At 47.0% G+C, this 21,878-nt stretch overlaps 7 protein-coding genes across 8 annotated transcripts; 4 read left to right on the forward strand and 3 right to left on the reverse strand.

The window, feature by feature from the left end:
* Positions 1 to 307: 307 nt before the first annotated feature.
* On the forward strand, positions 308 to 1,437 carry TSTA_025830 (alpha/beta hydrolase, putative; the record flags this gene model as incomplete). The annotated part of the gene is made up of 2 exons (XM_002479656.1): positions 308 to 338; positions 373 to 1,437. 2 exons carry the CDS (start codon positions 308 to 310, stop codon positions 1,326 to 1,328), a joined length of 987 nt encoding a protein of 328 aa, XP_002479701.1. The 3' UTR covers positions 1,329 to 1,437.
* A 40-nt stretch (positions 1,438 to 1,477) lies between these two features.
* TSTA_025840 (tetratricopeptide repeat protein) lies at positions 1,478 to 5,600 on the reverse strand (the record flags this gene model as incomplete). The annotated part of the gene is made up of 11 exons (XM_002479657.1): positions 1,478 to 2,175; positions 2,235 to 3,719; positions 3,767 to 3,913; positions 3,969 to 4,067; positions 4,131 to 4,199; positions 4,246 to 4,463; positions 4,600 to 4,752; positions 4,814 to 4,891; positions 4,946 to 5,084; positions 5,137 to 5,306; positions 5,560 to 5,600. 11 exons carry the CDS (start codon positions 5,598 to 5,600, stop codon positions 1,478 to 1,480), a joined length of 3,297 nt encoding a protein of 1,098 aa, XP_002479702.1.
* An 884-nt stretch (positions 5,601 to 6,484) lies between these two features.
* On the reverse strand, positions 6,485 to 10,167 carry TSTA_025850 (hexokinase, putative; the record flags this gene model as incomplete). Its single annotated transcript, XM_002479658.1, has 10 exons — positions 6,485 to 6,883; positions 6,932 to 7,008; positions 7,064 to 7,841; positions 7,891 to 8,009; positions 8,067 to 8,113; positions 8,454 to 9,283; positions 9,333 to 9,737; positions 9,799 to 9,824; positions 9,893 to 10,015; positions 10,083 to 10,167. The coding sequence occupies 10 exons, from the start codon at positions 10,165 to 10,167 to the stop codon at positions 6,857 to 6,859; spliced, it is 2,517 nt and encodes an 838-aa protein (XP_002479703.1). The 3' UTR covers positions 6,485 to 6,856.
* Positions 10,168 to 10,759: 592 nt separating this feature from the next.
* Positions 10,760 to 12,482, forward strand: TSTA_025860 (monooxygenase, putative). 2 transcript variants are annotated; one of them, XM_002479659.1, is made up of 3 exons: positions 10,760 to 11,313; positions 11,374 to 11,789; positions 11,848 to 12,482. In XM_002479659.1, exons 1-3 carry the CDS (start codon positions 10,801 to 10,803, stop codon positions 12,071 to 12,073), a joined length of 1,155 nt encoding a protein of 384 aa, XP_002479704.1. In that variant the 5' UTR covers positions 10,760 to 10,800; the 3' UTR covers positions 12,074 to 12,482. The 2 variants fall into 2 exon arrangements, with proteins under 2 accessions (XP_002479704.1, XP_002479705.1); XM_002479660.1 differs by having other exon boundaries at positions 10,760 to 11,274.
* A 537-nt stretch (positions 12,483 to 13,019) lies between these two features.
* Positions 13,020 to 17,529, forward strand: TSTA_025870 (GAS2 domain protein; the record flags this gene model as incomplete). Its single annotated transcript, XM_002479661.1, has 1 exon — positions 13,020 to 17,529. One exon carries the CDS (start codon positions 13,020 to 13,022, stop codon positions 17,139 to 17,141), a length of 4,122 nt encoding a protein of 1,373 aa, XP_002479706.1. The 3' UTR covers positions 17,142 to 17,529.
* A 302-nt stretch (positions 17,530 to 17,831) lies between these two features.
* TSTA_025880 (RING finger protein) lies at positions 17,832 to 19,841 on the reverse strand (the record flags this gene model as incomplete). The annotated part of the gene is made up of 2 exons (XM_002479662.1): positions 17,832 to 18,448; positions 18,476 to 19,841. 2 exons carry the CDS (start codon positions 19,839 to 19,841, stop codon positions 17,832 to 17,834), a joined length of 1,983 nt encoding a protein of 660 aa, XP_002479707.1.
* Positions 19,842 to 20,720: 879 nt separating this feature from the next.
* Positions 20,721 to 21,852, forward strand: TSTA_025890 (PAP2 domain protein). The gene is made up of 3 exons (XM_002479663.1): positions 20,721 to 20,904; positions 20,966 to 21,155; positions 21,225 to 21,852. Exons 1-3 carry the CDS (start codon positions 20,851 to 20,853, stop codon positions 21,686 to 21,688), a joined length of 708 nt encoding a protein of 235 aa, XP_002479708.1. The 5' UTR covers positions 20,721 to 20,850; the 3' UTR covers positions 21,689 to 21,852.
* Positions 21,853 to 21,878: the final 26 nt, after the last annotated feature.

A 21,878-nucleotide genomic window follows, 5' to 3' on the forward strand; every position in this document is an offset into this window, starting at 1 on the left:
CTACTGCGGGCATCGTCCATGGATGATGGATGCTTAATTCTTATAGGATTTAGGGATGCGGTGACAGTCAAGGCCCCAGATTTTTATACTAGAATCAAAAGAGAGCCATGTCATAGTGTCAAATTCGAATGGCCATAATACAACTAAATGCCCTTTATGTATATTAGGGTTAGGGCACAGAATCTGGGTCAAGCATCCTTAGCGCTGAGCAATTTAGTCATTGAAATCTTCAATCATTATCCGGACAGCAATAGCAGTCCCTCTCAATAAGAAATCCAAGCCAAGTTATGAGTGACGAACTTTCAACATGGGAAATATCATCTTCCCTATCATCGCTAGTCTTTATCGGAACACATCAACTTTTCGTCTCAGTGAGCGGACCACTTCGTCATCATCGACTGGTACAGCCCAATCCTTCCGAGTCCAACGCTGTTGCGGAGTATGATACTAAAACATGGACGAATGAACCGACTGTAATCATCTTCCCTGGAGCGGGCGAATCATCCTCATCCTGGCCCCGCGTACAAGAAAGCGTCTCCCGCTTCGCACGAATCTTTCTATATGACCGAACCGGTCTCGGGAAAAGTGAAAACTATACTCACAGTAATCAAAACAATAAAGGAGCGGCAATTATCGCAGCGGAAGAACTTTGCTCACTTCTTGACGAGACTCGCATAACTGGTCCGTATATACTCGTCGCGCATTCATACGGAGCCATTGTTGCGCGCGAATTTCTACATCTGAGATCAAATGAAGTAGCTGGTATGGTCCTCGCTGAGGCCTCTACAGAAAGGCAGCCGCAATATTTCCGTTTGCCAGACCCGAACATGACGGCTGTTATGGCTAATCTGAAATTTTCCGCTGTCATTGGATTGAGAGCTAATGCACGGCTGTCGTCTGATGAGTGGAGAACCAGAGCAATTGAAATGAGTCAAAGTGCACCAGCAATACAGGAAGAAGTTGCCGGATATGAAACAGTGTGCAGGCAACTAGGCGAGAAGAACCAATTCAAGGCGCAAGTGCTAGGAGACAGACCTCTGAGCGTGATCAAATGCCAATCATTCCGAGACTATGAGAAGATGTATGAAGCTGGTTTAGAGGTTGAAAACGGCACTGAAGAGCAGCGTCAGGCGTTTCGAAGGCTGTTGGATAATTGGGATGGCTATTCCGAGGAGTTGCAGCGCGAGCAATTGCAACTTTCGTCAAATTCGCGGTGGGTGGAGGTTGCTGACTGTGGTCATAACGTCAATATTCTGCGGCCTGATGTGATAGTGTCGGAGATACGATGGGTCCTTGGGTGCAAAAGTACTGACGAGTTGCGGTTATAGTTCGCTGCCGGTGATTATTAGTGCATTCAAGTTTTGTTATCAAGTAGGTGCGATCACCTTATAGCTTATTATGAGCGTTTTCCACCAATCTAAACAACTTTATCATGATGATCATTATTGAAACATAAGACAATAGAAAGAGACGCATATCATGTCCACCCAACAATATACAAGAATGCCTCGCCCATATATCCATTCATCATCAGGCCCTGTGCATACTCACTCAATCTAGAGTCTGGGATGTCCAGAGCTTCAAAATATTCTTTCTCTCCACCACCCCCCCGGGCTCGCACTCTTTTCTCCACAAGATTCTTCATCATCTGCTCACCCGGAGCAACAACCAGATAGATGGCTGCTGATTGCTCCATCGGTGTGATAGATACCGATTCTTGTAATGCAGGAGTCAGCCATTGATGGCCAGTGAGCGTGGAAGGTATCATGCCCGCGGGCATTTTCCCTGCAAACGTGGAGACGGCTGTTGTCCCTGGTAAAGAGACTTGACTGAAGCCAGACTCCGTTAAATTGCCGATAATGGTATATCTGATATCGGCTTCTGGGGAAAATAGTAGGAGCGTATTGACGTGTGAACTCAATTTCATGCGGAAAGTTGTGAAGTTCCGTGGGTCAAGATATACGGTATGACTAGCTGTGATGCTAGGGGGTGTAGTGCCTCTCTCGGTAGGAAGGATCATGTTGAGCGCATCATTTTGTACGGCTGGAGGACACCGAGGGGTTATTGCAACCGATCTAGATTCGCGAAGAGTCACTGACGGTATACAGGATAAATTATGTAGCAAGCGACCTTTCTCGTGACAAGCAGCGCTGCAGAAACGGACGACGTGGCAAGCTTAACGCGGTTAGCAATGTATATTCAACAGCTCCTCCAAATACAGAATATAGACTTACTATTACACAAAGACGTCGTTGTCGATCGGCAGAATGTACAAGGTCCGTCTTCAAACATCTCCCATGCGCGTCTCTCGGCAGTCAAAACTTCACGTCGATGAATCAAATCAGTCACCCGATTCCGAGCATAATCCATACGAGACCGTGATGGATGGCCTAAAGGGGTTTTGTGCGCCGATTGCAGAAGTTGACCGTAATTTTTGATGGCTTCATCAAAATGTCCCAGATGCTCCAAAGCCACGCACAATGCACTTAGCGCATCAAAAAACTCCAACGAGTCCAATTCATTGCCACCACTGGTCTCATCTAATAGAGACAGGAATATTTCACATGCATCTCGATTCAGGCCCGCTTCCATATAAGCCCGTCCTAACGTTTGAAGCACGCGAAAGCTTTCGGAAGAACGGGTTCGTCGGTAGTGATCGAGGATCGATTTGACATCTGCTGGGAAGTCAAAGTTCTCAGACTCCTCAAGGTACTTGATGAGTGTGTCCCGCGTCAGTGGGCTTTCATAGCCCACCACATTCTTACAGTGGGGGAGCATCTTTCGAGACATGGCGAGTGAATTTTCGTTTAAACCAAGCTTCTGGTAGAGAATTGATAGGTGGTTCATAGCAACCAGTGTGGTTTCATTCTGTAAGCCCAGGACAGTTCCAAATGCCGGGACAGCTTCTTCAAGGAGCTGTAATGCAGATTCAAGGTCTCCCAGACTCATCTTTATGTTTGCTAGCTCCTGCATGGAATTCAGTGTTTCCGGGTCATTGTGTCCTAGTACCCTCAATCGACCAGCCAACACTCTTTCATAGAGAGCCGACGCCTCCGTCGCATAGCCGTCCTTTTCACACAGTTTGGCAATGTCGTTCAGTAAAGAATAGGTGACACTCTGATCACGTCCATATATCCTTCTATAGATTGCTAATGCCTTAAGGAAGTAAAACTCCGACTCCCCAGCCGCTCCGAGAGAACTATAGACAGACCCCAAACGGTGGTATGTACCGGATTTGATGCGAAGATCTGTATCCAGGGTCGGATACATACGGAGAATATCCAGAATTTCCTTGTATGCGAGAATAGCGTCCCTCGGATTCCCACCTTCCAGATCTGTCTCGGCGCGAATTTGTAATGAGGTTATCTGAGATATGATTGATGCAAGTGACATATTTGCAGACACCACGGAGTAGATGTGAGCCACTTGCTCCATCTGAAGCACGCGACGTCGTCCAGACTTGTCTTCGACAACGGCTCCATCAGCCGATATTCTCACGTGGATGAATGGATTGCTATCACTGTCGCCAGTTTCATCTAGGCGCGGTGATACGATCTCCGTCTTCTCTAATTTTCCCAGAATCCCGCTGCTCGTGCGACTGTCACTCCTTGATGTCTCTCTACTTTTCTTGGGCTTTGACACAAATGAGAACCGTACAGAATTCTCCTTTTTCCTCAATTTACGAGGTTGGCTAGATGATGTATCTGATCTGGACAGCCCTGGTTTACGTCAGTAAGCGATAGCTGAACGATAGAAGTTTACTCACTTTTTGGTAGTCTCAACCCTAGGACCGATTTCAGAAGAGACATTCGACGTGGAACAGTGGCAGTTTTATCTTCATCGAGAGATGACCGCTGATTTTCTGCAAAATTCTCTTTCTCGCTGCATGTTGGTGAATCGAGGCATTTGTCGTCTAACACACATTGTCACCAGGTATGTAGCATTCACTAGCTATTCAAATTACTTACCATTGCCTTTCATATCCAGCCAAGTGGTGAACTGGGCCATGGGAAAGTCCACAACAGTACCCGCCTCCACATCTTGTAGTTTACCATCTGCAGCATGGACTGACTTGACTTTAGTATCACACAATCAAACATTTGCGACCTGACCAGAGAATGGATAACTACCTCTTTCCATATCCTCAGGAAGTGAGAAAGCAATCGCCACTATTTCTCCATCTTCACCTTTTCCGGCCTCTGCTTTTATTAGTTCCATTCTATGAAACAGGAAGGGCGTACATACTTTTCGTAGACAAGGCATCGAGAAGCCTTTGAGACTTCCGCTTGTGCACCTTCCTCATAGCGTTTTCGGTGGGGTTTAATGGAATAGACATCGAACCTGTATGAGTGACTTGAGGATGGCTGGAAGCTCGCTGGTGGGAAGTGCTGGAGTTAACCTCCTTTCGCACATGCCGGAATTCCATATCGTCATGATAGTCATAGTGTAGTCGTAATTCGTATCTGTACATATTCAGTTCTTGTCCTCATACAAACACTTTCAAGAAGCGTACGGAGTATCGCATTTTTGGCCGCATTGGACACACTTGAGATCGAGATCATCTGTTTGATCTAGTAGCAAGTTAGTCATCTGTTCTACCTTGAGAGTCGCGTAGACATACGCAAATTCTCATGAGCCTCTTTCGCCTCGTCACTCGGAAACACGTCTTTGCACTTATTGCAAGGTACCCTGAGAGGGAATCCTTCCAGAGGAACCAGTCTTTTCTCAATTCGGTAACCTTTATTGATGAGACTTTGAAGTGATTCCTCGATATCAGCTCCATCCAATAACTTTTGGAGTGGTGGTTGCTCACTTATCTCTCATCATGACATGAACAACAATGGCTGCACCAGGGCAAAATTTCGTAAAGCGATGATTTTCCAGTTCGGCCCTATTGTCACTTAGATCGAACCCGAAATTGATCCATAGAGCGTGGGTTATTCACCTTGTCGAAAATATCGCATCGCAGTCTGTACAAGATACATTTTTGAGCTCTATCGTATAAGCATCTTTATTCGGCCTGGGTGGAAACTTTCGTAGAACATCTTGGAAATGTCTAATGTCGGCACTCGCTTGATCGTTGTCTGATTTTCCCAATCAGTGCCCCTTCAAATCAATATGCAGAATTTTTCATACTATTCAGTCTAGGTCCACTCCAGTGTGATAGCAACGTTGATGCTCGTAAAACCGCTTTTCGAGGTCCCTCCGGTGCATTCGCTTTGAGAAATGCTCCTATCTCCGTTTCGGGGTTTTGGATTTCGCGTTGTCGGTCACTATGGGTATGGGTATGTAGTTCAAACTCGTTCCTGTAATGACTTTGGTTAGTGCAAGCAAATAATATTTAAACGGATATATTTGAAGAGAAACGCAATGTCCCACCTATCAAAGAACCGTTTCGGACAGTGTTGGCATTGCATGACGATTGAAAAATAATGTACACACACAAGTACATTGGAAGATGAGTAACTGAAGAAAAACGCGAGCAAAGGTTTTTTTTATGTGTTAAAGAAAGTTTTGATTCCTAATTAAGTTGCTGGGAGTAGCCCTTTCGTCGCATACCACTGACATGTCAAGGCTTTCAGTACAGAAAAGATTCGCATTTTTCCATCTAAAGTTGCGTTGAAAGGTCAAGCAATGGAAAAAAAATTGGTAATGCTCCGATCCATCGTCCCTCGCATGGTTTCCAACGCTATTAGCTATGACAGACGGTGTTAAAGCACATCTTTCAGTGAGAAATCAGTAGTAGGTCAGACCTTGGCTGCAGAACCAACTGGATAAGAAGGGTCGATGCATGGATCCAATGCGTCAGTGCCCTGAATATTAGATGCAGATGTGTATTCCATCGAAAAATCTAGCAATGAATGTGTCAAGTGGGGAGGGCTTCCTGCACAAATAAAGTCGATGGCTCCGACCCCTTGCATCTGTTTACTCCACATCAAACAGCGCTGTCCGATTATCCTGGTAGCGTAGATAACACATCACATCCGCATTTCCATGTCCTTATCCAATATTTTTTTTCGTTCTAGTATTTCCTCTTGCTCTGAACCCGGAAAGACGTTCCAGTGACAATGTTCTGAATATTGCTCACTCTCAGGATACCGATGATGTTCAGGGTTGTATGAGACCTTTGATTTCCGGCTCGGTTTGGATATCCGACAGTCGTTAGTTGTACCCCTGTTTCATACTTCAGACCACACTGGGACAATATCAATGGATGGACACATAGTGTGATTGCTCTAATGCGAGAAATAGCGGCTGTTTATGCTACGACGCAATCCGATCCCCGGATAGCGTCCTGCCGTCAACCTGTTGCATCAATAACAGCTTGCCGAAACAGTTACCTCGGTGACCATGTCATTCCAATAGATGGTACAATTTCCAATTCCAACCAGGGTAAAAATCAGAAGAATATAATAAATGATCTCAAGGAGAAAAACGGTTTCCTCATCCGGGTGTTTGAGACCATTTGAATGAATTGAGATAGTGGCGGGTATTGAGTGTGATATGACCGCCGCCTAGTCAATTGCATCCTTCGTACTCAGCTTTCCACGGCAATGATGATCTTTCCAGAACCCTTCCATAATGGAACAAAGTTACTCGAATTGGATAGGAATCATTCTCCACTTTAAGCCATGGAATTCGCAGTTGGTCAACTAGCGTATAACCACCAGTTCTCCGCGATGTTAGCGTTGAAAGCGGCCAATGATGACTACTTCCATGATACATGCAATAAACGTATCATAAAGCAGACTGACATATAATCTGTGGAAAGGTTGCATAGGCGTGGACTGTGCGGAATCCTGTAGGGGACAGTAGGGCACTGAGACAGGCAACGATAGGGGTTTGCCGATAGATATTAGGCTGAATAGGAGTTGATATAGTACTAATCAGTGAGCAAGGAGCATATAAAGAGTAGACTTAGTGAACTCACCGTCAAACATGACTCTTCTCCTGTAAGACCACCTCGCAGGTAGACATATAGTATCAAAGCTGTTTCGTGTATGAAGCCTAAGTGAAGTAGTAGTCAGACTGTAAGTTCTCCACGGAAAGGAGATCGACATACAAGCCACAACTTTAGGGCTCAGTCTGCCCACGCTAAGCACCCTTCCCCAGTCTTTCCCGTCAATTCTGACTTTAGCCCATCCTGCTTCCTCATCATCATCACCTGAGTTACCGAGTTGTCTCATGCGCTCACTGGGAAGTTGGTCTATATCTGTATCTTGCATCTGCCTTGGGTCAAGGGGTGGGTTCGTCAATCCAGTCCAGACACTCGAAATCCGCAATGAGTCTGTTGCGATCCCAATCTTGAGGGAGCCATGCATGTTGGCGCTCAATTCGAGCTTTGGACCAGTGGTGCCAGTCGCTATCGAAGCACCTCCGCTTGATCTGCTACTACTCGCTGCAAGTTTTGTGAAGCGGTCTGATATTGCCTTTAACTGTGCTAAATTCGGCAAGATGATATGAACGTCCGGGTCTCGACATCGGGGCTCATGTAACCCTTCGACCACGGATTGATGCAGTACTTTTACCGGTATTTCCTGGGTGATTACAGTTTCACGCTCACGAGGAGCATTGGCTCGAGTAGCTGCTTGGCTTTGATCATGCTCAGGTCCACCAAATTCGTCAGCTTCAGAACCAACGGGGATGTTGCCTGGAACCAATGAAGACGATACAACGGTTAGGACAAGGAGTGGGACGTTTGCTTTCCGACTTAACCGTAATTGAGCAGACTTATCGCCAATGGCAGATCGTAATGCTCGGGAAAGCGCAGCAATGGGAACCTCAAGATTGATTGCACCAGCTGCAGCTTCAAGAAGATAGCTTTCATCAAAGATAGCTTCCTAGTTTTGCAGTTAGCACCTAATCTTTTCTGGCGAGTGATTAGCTAACCGCTGGCAGCACAGCCCAGACTTGTGTTCCCTGGTCGGGTATAATAGTGAAATGTACTGTTTCCCGCTCCAGCCTCACCCAGCAAATCTTTCCCAGGGAATTGAGAGAGGCGGCAAGTTCTGGGTTGAAAATAGTTAACATGCAGTCAGTTTTGTATTGGTATGGGATGATCTTACTTGCAAAGATGGCGACATTGGTTAGCTGACTTCGAAATCGCATCTTGCTGTGATACAAGAAGGTCGTAAATGTAATGATAAAAATGGTTCCTTGCAAGTCAAGACACGCTCATTGTAAGACAACGAATTGAAGTTTGTTCTCATCGACAGGATGTGCGAGGTTTACGTGTGGTCGAAAATGAAGCCGCGTTAAGTGGATTTCACGGAAAGAACGATGACTTGGCCCGTGCGCCATTCAGGTAGGTCCTTGACCGTCCTTCCTTTTCGAGAAATAGTGGTCACTCTGTTTTGATACGACTTCAAAACTTCATTTCTTCGTTCTATCGCTCTGAATCTAATATCTACGCTCTATTATATCCCCTTCGTTAGACAGATCATCGATCATACCCACTGGCTTCTTTCTCGGTTCTCTGCAATGCTAACGCAGCTATCAGAGCTGCCCCGACCCCTGAACCGTCTTCCGCAGAATAGATTGAGATGGGATCTGGGGAACCCTCTGGCCAATCTAGTATCTCTTTGAGAGCCTGGGCGGCTCTATTTCTGAAATGAGCATACTTATTGAACACAGATCCATCGACACCAACATGACAGGTTTCCAGGCCCTTTTTCTTGCTGACGGCTGCGATGCCGCACGAGTAGAGCCGAGCGGAGCGTGTCGCAATCAGTTCGGTCAGAAATCGAGTCACTTTCAGCTCATAATCTACTGGTTCGATGTTCAGAGCTTTATTGAACATAAACGAAATGTCGTGTAGCGCGTCCGACTTATCCTCTTCAACAGTCGACAAGAAGAGCGAGTTAATAGAGTTTTTCTGTCGCAGCAACGAAACGTCTTGCTCCTTGAACATGTGATTACGCTCATGCAGGTCGAGAAGGACAAGCCGAAGCAATTCTCCAATATACAAGCCAGCCACCATTTTCTCATAAAGTTGTTGGCCTGGTCGCGAAGAATTCTCGTCGATGGAACGATCAAAAGGAGTTCGCGATAGGACTTTTCGCGAGTTATCAAAGGCGCCGTATTCTGTATTGATAGCAACTTCCAGATCAGGCGGCAATCCGTGATCCTTTATCTTGGGAATGGCTCCACAAACTTCCATATAAGCTGCGTTCACGCCAGTGCCAAAGATACTTCCGATCCTCATTTCTGGATCTTTGTATGCAGAAGCAATAAGCGTACCCGTTGTGTCATTGACAACGGCAACTATCTCGACGGGTAGGTTCTATACATTATAAGAAAGATGTTTCAGAACGAAATTGATCTGAACATACCCGCTTTTTGAAAGCTTTCTCAAGCTGAGGAACAACGTCCTCGCCCTCCACTCCATCAACATCGAAGTCTTTCGTCCATCTCTGCAAGATTCCACTGCGAATGTGCGGCTGGGTCACCGGGAATGAAAAGGTGAAAGCCAGTGGCAAAGCTTCCTTCGTGTCTAAACTATGCTTGCCGAGGAATTCGGCGGTGCAATCGGCAAGGAAATCCCACAATGTCTCTGCATTGCTCTTCTTGAGTCCCTCTGGCATAACGAACTTCTCCTGAACGATATCGACTTCCCCTTTACCATCGGTCAAGACAACATTACAGACTCTGACGTTGGTTCCGCCCATGTCGATGGTAATATAACTCCCCGTCTCATGCCCGGTGGGATATCCAAACGACCATGTCACATTCATTGGCTGCGGATTACCAGTCAGTGATAACTCCGTCAGGAATCGAGAGCAAAGAAATCTCACGTACAATATCGCCGGCGTCGTCAGTAAGACCTGTATTCATCAGCCTCGAATTTGGCGAGAGAGAAGTTTTTCGAACGGAAAATAAAAAGATAGCTCACCTTTTTCTAGTTCTGATACGAAGCGTTGAGTGATCAGCTTCAGTTTGTCCTTGTCTACGATGAACATCTCCTGAAGCCTCCCGAGCTCGGTTAACAATTCTCCCGGGACATCTGCTAGAATTTCTGCTCTTGGTTAGCGAACGAACTGCTACTCCTTCTCGCCTACCTTATCGAAGAGTATGTGGCTTACTCTCTCCCAATGCTTTTGGTGGTCCAACAGAGGAGGCGACTGAGGCCGCACCATGGAGACCAGCATGCTGATTCCGTTCCAACATGGTTCGCTAGGTCAATTCCAGGTCGAGTATACGTTCATGATGATTTATTTGAAGTCTTCAGTTTTTTGAGGTTGTTTATATACAGATAGGTGCATCGCTGTATTGCATCATAGTGACTCCCGTTAACTGGCCGCTTAGTTCCGCCTTTGAAGCTTGACTCTTGGAATGTCTAGATCCATGGATACTGATTAGTGGGAACTATGCCGAGGAATGCTTCCTTTTTCTCTATTTGGAAGCAGCCCGGTTTTCTTGTACCTTGCGAATCCTTGGCGCATTGTTAATTCAAGTTTCGCTTGTGCATCGAATCAAAAAGACCTCATGACGTGAAACTTGGACCGCCTTACTACTCGATCAGCAGAGTCGTAAGTTTTCTGAATAGCTATCTTCCACCCCTTGAAATCATGAGATACCGCGATAGTTGTAATGCCTCACTCGAGGTTGGGACTTAAAGTTATGTCGCGCTCGGGTGCGAGATCATTCGCCCCCGAGCTACACATAGCCCTACTTTCGGAAGGTAGGTGCTACAGCAACTCTCTAAACCGAAGTCATGTATATATAAAGCAGTGTAGAAATTCTCGTAACGCGGAAGAATAATACTGAAAACTCATCCATGAACAGTCTACTTCCTCTAAGATGACTATATCGCAAGCAGCCATTGCTATCGTTGGCGCCGGTCCGGCGGGTCTCACTTTTGCACGACTCCTTGAGCTCGCCGGTATCGACTATGTTGTATTTGAACAAGCCGAATCTGCCTTGTGGGCTGATAAGCATTCCAGCAGCGGCACCTTGGACATCCATAAAGGCTCGGGGCAGGCTGCTTTGAAAGAAGCCGGCTTGATGGCAGACTTCCAATCACTCGCCCGCTGGGGCGTGCCAGTCAAATTTGTCGACTTAAACGGCAACGTTGTTCTTGATACTGTCGCCGGCAATAGTGGTGAAGATAAGCCGGAAATTGATAGAAGGGATCTTCAAAAACTTCTCCTTGGCTCTATTCCGGCTAGCAAAGTTCGCTGGGGCTTCAAGATCCTACAAGTGCAGGTAGATAGTGATGGGTCGCAATCAGTTCATTGTGAAAATGGTAGTGTTGAATCTGGATTCCGTCTTGTGGTAGGTGCAGATGGCGCTTGGTCCAAAGTCAGGAAACTTGTAAGGCAGAAACATGATTTTAGCCATCCGCAATATTTCCTAGCTGATCGAGATGCATAGGTCACCTCTGCTGAACCGCAGTATTCCGGGACTCACTTCTTTACTACATTTCTCAAGTCAGATAACCCACACTACTCCTCGTTGACCTCGATGGTAGGCAATGGGAATTACCTAGCCCTAAACAATGGGCGACAGTTCTTCTTGCATTACCTAGGCGACGGGTCATATCACCTCGCCGTCGGCATGAAACTCCCCGAAACCTGGGCTCTGGAAGTCACGAAGCATCACGGTCCATCAACATTATGGCAGTCATTGCTTCGGTATGAATTCGCCGAATGGGCTCCAGAACTCACCGACTTAATCAAGTCTAGCACCCATACGTTCCGCTCTTGGCCAGTGTACTCTATACCAAAGACGTCTGTGCCTTGGAAACATACCCCCGGAGTCACATTGCTTGGGGATGCGGCTCATCTAACGTAAGATGACTATCTCCAATTCTCGAGGCGTGCTCTGCTAATGTGGTGTCTCTTCTAGAGAACCCACCGGAGATGGTGTTAACAATGCCTTGCAAGACAGTGTGGAGTTGGCCAGATGTATCATCAAGCATGGGATTGATGACCTAGACTCTGCTGTTGTAGAGTATGAGAAGGCGATGTTCCCTCGTGCAATTGAAGCAATTGAGAAGGGTCAATGGTTTGCTGAGCACTTATTCAAGGCTGAATCGTCTCAAAGTTTTCTTCAGGCTGCTACGAGCCGGTAATGTACTCGCAAATGTATGGAGTAGTATACAACAAGGAAAGAAGCAGGAAGCATCTGTCGATTAGGGTTATCAGGGTTAGGACTTTTAGGAATCTGTAGCCTCAGGCGCTAAGGCAAGCACGAAAAAAGGAGTCCGCTGATTGGCTGAAAGCAGTTGTTGCTGTGACGCGTGAGACGCGGTAAGGAGTTCAGGAGAAACAATAACTTCATTGTCAACAGTAGCTTGATGAAATGGTAAATAAAACACAAGCCTCTGTGTCCTTCGCAGCTCTCAGGTTTCCAGAAGATTTTGTGCTATTTTTGACATATGTAAATGGGGCTGATGACAAATGGGGCCTCGCTGTTCAATAGTGCGATAAAAACAGTCAAGCGCCATATCAGCTATCTATCTTCTCCAGTCTTCACCCTCCAAAAAACATTTCACGTCTTCATCAAACCCCTTTCGGAGGATTTTTCTTCTTAAGTACTCGATATCGAAGATACTACAATATTCATTCATTCCCCCGAATCTGTCGCTGATAAGCGACAAAGAATCGTTCGTTATACCACACTCTTTTATTGCCGGCGACTTCCACCTTGCAGGACTCCCTTTCAGGTCATTGTATGACTTGTACATTCATTAACAACCAGCCACCCCACTCATTTCGTAAGCGATTCGCTGATCCTCGATCAATCTATCATCGTGCTCTTCTCAAGGACATCTTCATAATAAATCCAATTTTATTCGTTCTGTTGCCATCAAACCGCTCTCCAAGAGCCGAACAACAATCTGTTACCCGGCGGAAACGAACAACACATCAGCTCAGCATGCTTGGCTGGAGGCATCTCGAGTCTACTTATTTCTTTTTCAAAGGCAATCTGCTGCCGCATGTTTCACGTCTCACCATCGAGTAAAGAATTCGATAAGTTACATACCGAGTTGTATGTAAACCTCCCTCATGGTTACAATGTCCGACAGTCGCTCTTTGTCGATCCCCACAGTTCGCATTCCTCCGCCGCCGTCTGCCCATAGTCCATTACGATCCCCTAAGCGAAGGCAACGTCTGCCGGTTGACGAAGACCCTCTGCTAGGAAAGCTCTCCCCGGATACAATCCTCGACGCTCTCGCTGCTATTAACGCCGTGGCTACGAATGAAGGTTACGCGAAGGATCTCCTTACCAGAAGCATATCACAAGCATCGGCTGAAGATCGACTTCTCGGAACCCGCGCAGCGATAACAGCCAAAAAACTGAGAGAATGGCTAAAGGAATTACAAGCGTGGCAATGGCCGAAGGGGCACGACATCCAACATGGAAAGGGCTTTATGTCACCATCAAAGGATACAATGAACGACACCACAGAGTTCTGGGGAAGTCTTCCTGCCCAACTAGTTGTGGAACATGAAGCTCGACTTGAGCAAATCCGAGACGGCATTGACAGTCTAAACGTGGACGAACTAAAGGAGCATATCATGAACGTCCATGTACCAGGTCGATCCCGTCCGTCTTCGGCACATAGTGCCCTCAGTGCGATTTCCGCTCCTCCATTTACACACATACAATTAAGCGATTTCACCGCCGTCATTACAGCCACTATTCTCCGAGCTTTGCCAACGTTGGCGCGATTGAACATGCTGCTCGAAACTTGGACTGTGAGGCTACTTGTGTTGCGCCAAATACCGGATTTATTGTCGTCTTTAGATGCAGCGCGTACGTCCCTGGATTCTGCATTACTTATAACCCAGGAATCCCGTCTGAATAAACGCTATTCCATGATCGATTTTACCTCAAAACGAGAGGAACTCGCTGAACTCATCGGTACGGCTGCGTCCCGTATGGATACGGTTCTCGATGCTTTGGAGGGTAGAGAAGACTCTATACCCGAAACATGGATTGACAAGATGGATGCATTAGAGACAAATTTTACGACCTGGATCCAGTTAGCAGAAAAGATGACAATTGAAAGAGCATGGGCTTTTTCTGAACTAAAAGTTGCTCAACAAGCCACTATTGAAGATGAAGGGTTGCAACGTAATGTTCCCGCGATGGACCAACCAGGCGAAGATGCGACGGAAGAAGAGGTCCACGATCATGTGGACGATTCGTCCTCCCCAGCAGTCAACGAGGCTACCAGGTCCGATGGCAATAATAACAACACTGCGCCCCAGAACACCACACCCTCGTCACGAGAAGGGCCTACTCCTTCGACTGATGTAGTCGACGTCAATCTTGTAGTCACTTCAGTTACAATTTCATTGCCTACAGTTGACACCATGGAAGTCCCTAACTTGCCCACCGATGAGGAAGAGTCTATCCCTGAAATTACTACTATAGAAACGCGACCTTCCTCAGCGGAAGTTCTACCACGAAACGCCGATTCAAACAATGCGCCGGCTGCAGCGAATCATGAACAAACAGGAGCTGATCCGGGTCCTCATGTCTCTGAATTGGAGCTTGTTCACAGCGACGGACAGGGCAGTAGCGAGGTCGAAACGGCAATAGATTATGAGCCTGAAACTTCAACGCTACCCCTTCGACTGAAAAAATCCATCCCTATTCTCGCAGTGATTGAGGAGTCACTGTCTGAAGATTCTGAGTCTCAGCACTCATCAGAACCCGGACAAACTCACGCACAGCCTTTGGTGCAGTTACGGCCATCGCCGATTTCTGACAGGCGTGATTCAGATTCTGCAACTGAAATGCAAACCGAAATCAATCCTGCTACTACAGAGAATAACCTGGAATCTCAGCCAGTCCCTGCTAGCCCTTTTACTATTAGTCAAGTCGACCAACATTCAACAGATCTTGGAAATGATATGTCCTCTGAGCAATCTCAAGAGCATCAATTGCAGCATCTAGAGATTCCGGCTGCCAATCAGACCTCAGGCGATCATCTTTCGCAAAGAGATACCCCGTCTACATTAAGACCAGTAACCGGGGTTATACAGCACCCGAAGGCCGGTGATAGCGATGACCTGGATCAGATCCGTGCAGCTACTGCGGGAAAATCAAACTCGGATATATCTGTACCCGCATCAGATGCAGACCAGTCCTCTCCACGTCGTCTGGATTTCGAAAGTCCGCAATCTATTATGACCCCATCATTAGCACTAGAAGACCCCGCTATCAAAGGGACACCCCAGAGCTCTTTGATTGAGTCGTCACCTGTCAAAGTCATGGGAACTGACAGTCAGAACTTCGGTGCATTACTTGAGCAAAATATCCCCATACATCCTGATATACCGGTCCAATCGATCGAAACCCCGAGTAAACAAGATACGATCTCACATTCGTTTCAAGGTGATAATGAAATAACCTCAATCCATTCGAGAAAGATCTCCGCGGGAGGTCAAAGCTATCGCTCTACGGTACCTTTTTCGCCAGCTGTTTTTAGCAGCACCAGCGATCGCACAGTTCGTGAAAGGGAATCTCCGCAATTGAGTAGTTCGGCATTGCAGGACTTGGAAACATTCAAACATAGCAATGATGCCAGTCTACCTCTACAACGATTTATCAATGATAAATCGGACGTGAGTTATTCCATCAATCATGAAATGACCCCGAACAGTCCATCCTCACGTGGGAATACGTCACGATATCTGCGCGAAGACACAGAATCACCAAGGTTCAGCAACAGAAGTGTATCACCTCCAGCCAATGTGGTTCCCCGACGAGCCATACGCGGGCCCAGCTCGAGCCTGATGCGAGGTACAATATCTTCTCTAAACAAAGTCGTTGGAACAACAAAACGAAGTGAATCCGATTCATATAACCATGAATCAGAAAGACTTCTTTCACGCTCCAGACTGGGGTCACCTTACGACGCCGACTCTCCGATATTGTGGCGGCGGAAATCCTCTACTAGCGACCTTCTGCAGGCCCCTAGGCCGCATCTACAGAATCAGCCAAGTATGGAGAGTATTGGTTCTTATGTTTCTAGTAACGGTACGAGTGATATGCGGAGACGATATTCATTTTCCACCGACGGCGGATCTTTCGCAATACGGCCAGTCCATGAAGCAGACAGTGACCTACAAGAGAAAATCCACTCTATTCTCACAAGCATTCCTGGCAAAATTCGCCTCAGTAATAACCCTGCCCGAGATTTTGACCAGCAGTCCGTGATGTCGTCAATGTCTTCATCGAAGAGAGCCCGACTCAAAGCGCAGTCTCCCTTTTCCACCCCAAGCCGAGCCGGTACGCCTACGCCGTCAGAAGGCTTTACGCCTTCATCCAGGCAGAGACGTACGACTTCTCACAAAAGTGAAGACAAGACTGTCAAAGTTTATCATTTACATCATCGTGGGAAAACAGAACCGACCAAATTGTTCGTTCGCACTGTTGGTGAAGATGGCGAACGAGTTATGGTACGTGTCGGTGGAGGTTGGGCGGATTTGGGCGAGTATCTACGCGAGTATGTCCTTCACCACGGACGTCAGACTCCATCAAGCAGCAATGTAGAAGTCAAAGGTCTTCTGGCAACATCAACATCCCCGAGATCAACCACATCGGCAGCTGCTACAGTCATCGCCCAGAGTAGCCCTGGAGCACCTGCGACTGCGATAAATCGACCAGGATCTTCTCTTTCGATTCACAAAATAAGACGGACATCCAAACCATCCGAACTCCCCGAACTGGCAATTGATGATACCGAAAACTCACCTGAAAATCTCCCACTCCCTTCATTCCTATCAACAGCTCGACGAAGCTCAATTTCCTCCATAAACTCAGTCAGCGTATCATCAATCCTGGGAGATGGTTCCAGCGTCTACTCCCCCCATCCAGGCTCAGCAAGAGCCCCTCTTTCCCATTCCAGCACTCCTCTAGGTCTAGCTGGTCCAAAGCCGCGAACCAGACACGTCTCCATGACACCGGAAAGCGAAGCTTGGGTCGAAGATGTTATCGGTCAAGCGCGACGAACGTCCTCGACGAACATTAAACCCACAGGACAGAAACATACGGATCATCGATCTGAGCGTGAGTTGCACGATTCGTCGCGGATGAGTATCCGCAGTGTCAGCGATATTCCGTCTGGTGGTCGAAATAAGCGTGTTGTTCTGAAGGGTCTAGGGTCTCATGATCGATCATAGCATATTCCGCCTCCCTCACGCAGTCACTCCTTTTCACATTTTTTTTCATCGGTTATAGATTCCACTGGGTCATATCGGGGCATGGCGAGCAATGTCTTTCTAACTTTTCTGGGGCCTTACGATTCCAACTCTATACACTCTCTACAACCATTTTCTCATTAATTTACTATCATATAGAGACACAGCCTGGCGTTGGTGAAGATACCCTATTTACTTTGAGATTTGCATTTTACTTTTTTTACTGGGCTATTTGTCTCATTTTCATTTGCATCTTCACTTCTTAGCATATGGATCTTATTAGGTATTTGGTGTATTTCTGTTTGGTATTGCACTTGCTGGCATTGGTATTGAGCGATATAGGTTATTTACAATTCATACAAATTTCAAATACTACTTCTGTGTGGTTTTTGAAGACAGTATACCAATAACTTGAGCAGTAAAGAAAATAGCATTGGCACATGAAAGCAATTCGCCGGTCAAAGTAGCGATATCCATTGACAGATAAGATGCAAGATGATAACAAAACGCGCTCGCACTGGATGCTAAATAATTGGTAAGAATATGAGAAAGATGAGCCAAACTCGACGATTTTCAACCCTCCAAGAAGCCATGAGTATCGTAAATCGTAGATATGTTATGTATGTATCGGTTGTAAGTCAAAAAAAAATACAGTGGTATGTGGGACAAACATCATTCATTCAATTCATCACTGTCCCATTCGTCTTCTTGGTCGTTTTGAACCAATTCCAAAAATCGTTGGAGGCCTTCTTGTCGAACAGGTTGGTTGCCAGGCGCATGGCGACGGGGTTGTAGTCCTGCTCCAGGCCGTACGGGAGGTCGCGGAAAAGCTTCCCTTGCTCCCGGGCGATCTCTAATCTGAGCCATTGCTAAGGCCTGCGCTTGACGCTCGGCAGCCACTGCCATTCCTGCAGCATCCAAGCCATGCGGGTTGAATCCCGGGTCACCGTTTGGATTTCCAGCGACTGGTATCACTCGAGGAGGTGCCGGGGCAGGAGGTGGTGGTCGTCGACGGCCTAGTCCCTCTTCGTCATCGCTGTCGGTGTCGCTGTTGTCGGAGCTTAATTCCCAGACTGGTTGATCTTCACCATCATCCAAGTCCCCAGGTGGATCGTCATCTTCGAATTCAGGGTCCGAATCAAAGTCCGCTACATTCTCCGGCAAGCGATGCAACTCTTCCGCGCCATCTGGATCGATACCATCGCCACCTTCCAAATCCCATAGTCGATTGTAGCAGCTGCTATCGACAGTATTGAAATGCTTGTAAGGATTGTCCTCCGCAAGCCATGCTGTGCAGAGATAGCAGAAATGCGTACCGCACTGGAAACAGATCATGTGGTTGCACCCCATTTTCTTCTGGCAAGGTGTTTTACATGTAGGACACTGAGTAGTGTACATTTTGAGGTATTCCTCTGTGGCTTTCTCTTCCGCTGTGAGCTCAGCCTCTCGTCTCGGTGAGCATCTTGCTAGTTCGCCGTGCCATCCTTTCTTGCAGACACAACAAAACGCGTAACCACAGTCTTCGCAAATAGCCACCCTATCGGCCATGGGTGGGAGTTGAGACTCCTCACCCATAGGATCGAATTCGACAGCGTCATCCTCATCTGCGGAATCGTCAAAATCATCAGCCATGGGATTATCAGGCTTGGGGTGTTTTTTCGATCGAGCAGCTCCTTGACACCATTGGCGAGGGCAATAAACCGTTGTCTTATCCGACTCCAATTTCTTCTTTCGTTTCAAATAGACGTATCGCTGTACCATTTCCTGTTCCAGCGGAATTTGGAGTAGTTCGCTGGGACTGATAAGTCGGTCCTGCTTTCTTCTCTTCCTCTTGCGAGAAGTGGTGCCATCGATGACCTCCTGAGGAGCGTCTTGTGTCGTGTTAGGGCCTTTGCCACAGTCTGGAGCCATGCACCTGACATTATCCACATCTCCTTCCGTTATACATGTGTTGTAAAAGTCTTGTAAGCAGGGAACGCAGAAAACGTGAGAGCAGAGCAGCATGCGGTGGCAGTTCAACCCCTTCTTGGGCTCCAAGCATACGCCACATTCAAATGTCTCTTGTTCAAATTTTTCCCTTTTAGCCTTCATGTCAAAGTCAAGAAGTGCGATCTTCAAACCTCGTGGAAGCTTAATCTCGTCACCATGGTCACTCGCAATACCAAAGACATCATCTGTCATTTGTTGTATGTGGTCAATATATGTATAGACCACCAGGTCCTTTCCGGATTCGAGCCATAGGCGGTTGCCATCCTCTTTCAATGTCGCCAGCTGTCTCGGAGATAGCCACTGCGGATTGGTACTAATGTTGAAAATCGGCGGCTTTTCTGACGGATAGCCCAGAGGAAGATCGATATCGAGAGTCACTAAAGGTAAATGGGATATAGCATGAACATCATCATGGACATTCTCAGCGACATTGTCGTTATTTATATTGAAGATATTATCTTTCCCACCCGTTCCATTTGTGTCCAGTGATGTCGGCGGTGTCATGGGAGCTTGGAATGGTTCAGAACCCTGCTCGAATCGGACGTGTATCGGAACTGACGGCGCTACAGGTATGTCTAGGGACGCTCGAAATGGGGATCGTTCGTCGATTCTAATTTCGGGATAGATTGCGGCAATCGAAGAGAGCTCCATTGAGCGGTCATCCTCCTCAGGTATGGAAGTTGGAACTGCCATCATGTTATACCGACAAGTAAGAGTCGGACACTCAGCAGGAAATATCTATATCAGGATCGTTGAGCCCTTCTGCCAAACACGGAGCCCCCAAAACCTTTTTGTGTTCGTCAAAGAGACATGGTAGGACAAGAGGAATGATAAACTTCTGAAAGACTCTCCAAAATCCGCGCAGATTCAGTTTATCACGACTTGGGGCATTTTCAGATTGTGTAGGGCGAGGAACAACGATGTGGCGATGAAGAGCTGCTGAAAAATGTTCGGCAAGCGGGATTGGTCCACCACCCCCAGATTATAAACCCAAGATCACGGATGTAACACCCCAATGTCTCTACAGATGTGACCAGAAGTAGCGAAATCCAAATAACTGTGTAGCGTGCCGTGCGGTAATGACAATGATGACGAGGCTGGAAAGCGCAATAGAGAGGTTGAAGAAAAGTGTGATGTGAGATAAGTCTTCATGTTTTGATCGTAATGCGACGGGCAACGGATTCTTCCGTGAAGCTGGGCGACAGGCGAAGACACGTACAGCAATGTCAATGGAGGATCTCGGCGGCCAACTTGGACGTCAAGGCCCCTTTCGAGACGAAAAGGAGAATCAGGAGAAGAAATGCTGTGGCTGCCCGTTGTGTTGGGTAAGAAGTGAGAAAGCTGAGATGCGACTTATTTTTCTTCGGAACAAACATCGAATCACAGCTGCTTTTGGCAGGAGCAACCTGCCCCTCACTTTGCTCCTTCCCAAACTTCCCCCACGTCAGTTCACGTGACCTGATCGCTATCATCACGTGAATTAATGCCCGAGGCCCAGCAGGTATCAACGGGACGTCTGATTGGCTGTTCCCATTGCTATGGATGGTCCAAGCTTATGACGAAGAAAGACTTGGGGTGAACAAAGAGAAAGTTGATTCAGTACACATGCCTATGCGCTGGCCGCCACTATGCTTTCTTCTTCTTGATATAGTCTTCCAATCTACAACATTTGAAGTCCAATCTGCCCTGTCTGCCAGGCAAGATGTCGGCACCGGATCAGCCTTTGGCCTCCCTTTCCCTAACCCATGTACATTATGTGAGACAAACATTTGACTCATGCCTTCGACGATTGATGATAGCTGACTGACCACTACTAGAATCCTGATGACATCCTTTCATATGCATCGGCCTGGCTAGCACTCGTACCACAAGCGTTATGCGTCATCTACGTGACACTCATCTGGGCTTCGAGGGAGGTGGAAATCTTGTTGATGTTTGCGGGTCAAATGGGCTGTGAAGCTTTGAATTTTGGGCTCAAGAGGCTTATCCGCGAAGAGAGACCGCAGTGTACGCATTTCCATTGAAGGGAACAAACCAGCTATTAGAGCTACTAGCTTATCTTTGTGTCGTCTACAGATATGCAGGGTAAAGGTTACGGCATGCCCTCGTCCCACGCTCAATTCGTGGCTTATTTTTCCTGCTACGCGACACTGTTCCTTCTACTCAGACACAGACCGAACTTCTCCATCACGCCAGATGCAATCCCTTTCCTCCAACGAGTTGCCCTCTCTTTCCTAGCCTGTGTTGGCGCCAGCGCCGTGGCTATTAGTCGATTATATTTAAATTACCATACCAGGAAACAGGTTCTTGTAGGATTTTCGGCTGGGGTGATATTCTCCGTTGTTTGGTTCTCGTTCACAAGCTACCTACGATCTTCCGGGTGGATCGACTGGGGACTGGACTTAACTCTATCTAGAGCGCTGCGAATCAGGGATTTGGTGGTGAGTGAGGACCTTACCGAGGCTGGATGGCAGCGTTGGGAGGCTCAGAGAAAGCTGAAGCGACGTGAGCATAGTGATGCGACGCATAAGTCGGATTGAGTATGTTGTTTACATTGAAACGAGCTGTAGATATATAGTTGGCGGGTCTTCCACATCGAATGGTGCTATAAATGTTCGCGAAAATATGTTTCAGATACTTACATGATTAGAAAGCTTTAGCTTAACTATTGCGACCTTTCAAACACTCTCAGGCCCTTCCATGTAGTAATAATAGTAAGTAAGCTAAGTA

The sequence above is a fragment of the Talaromyces stipitatus genome, genomic scaffold, assembly GCF_000003125.1.
Source record: "Talaromyces stipitatus ATCC 10500 scf_1105507295541 genomic scaffold, whole genome shotgun sequence".
Lineage (NCBI taxonomy): Eukaryota > Fungi > Ascomycota > Eurotiomycetes > Eurotiales > Trichocomaceae > Talaromyces > Talaromyces stipitatus.

Coding starts and splice junctions, on each gene's coding strand:
- TSTA_025860 (XM_002479659.1), top strand. CDS start 10,801: ATGACTATATCGCAAGCAGCCATTGCTATCGTTGGCGCCGGTCCGGCG. Junction 11,314..11,373: donor GGTCCAAAGTCAGGAAACTT/GTAAGGCAGAAA, acceptor CGAGATGCATAG/GTCACCTCTGCTGAACCGCA. Junction 11,790..11,847: donor GGGGATGCGGCTCATCTAAC/GTAAGATGACTA, acceptor TGTCTCTTCTAG/AGAACCCACCGGAGATGGTG.
- TSTA_025890 (XM_002479663.1), top strand. CDS start 20,851: ATGTCGGCACCGGATCAGCCTTTGGCCTCCCTTTCCCTAACCCATGTA. Junction 20,905..20,965: donor CCCTAACCCATGTACATTAT/GTGAGACAAACA, acceptor GACCACTACTAG/AATCCTGATGACATCCTTTC. Junction 21,156..21,224: donor CCGCGAAGAGAGACCGCAGT/GTACGCATTTCC, acceptor TGTCGTCTACAG/ATATGCAGGGTAAAGGTTAC.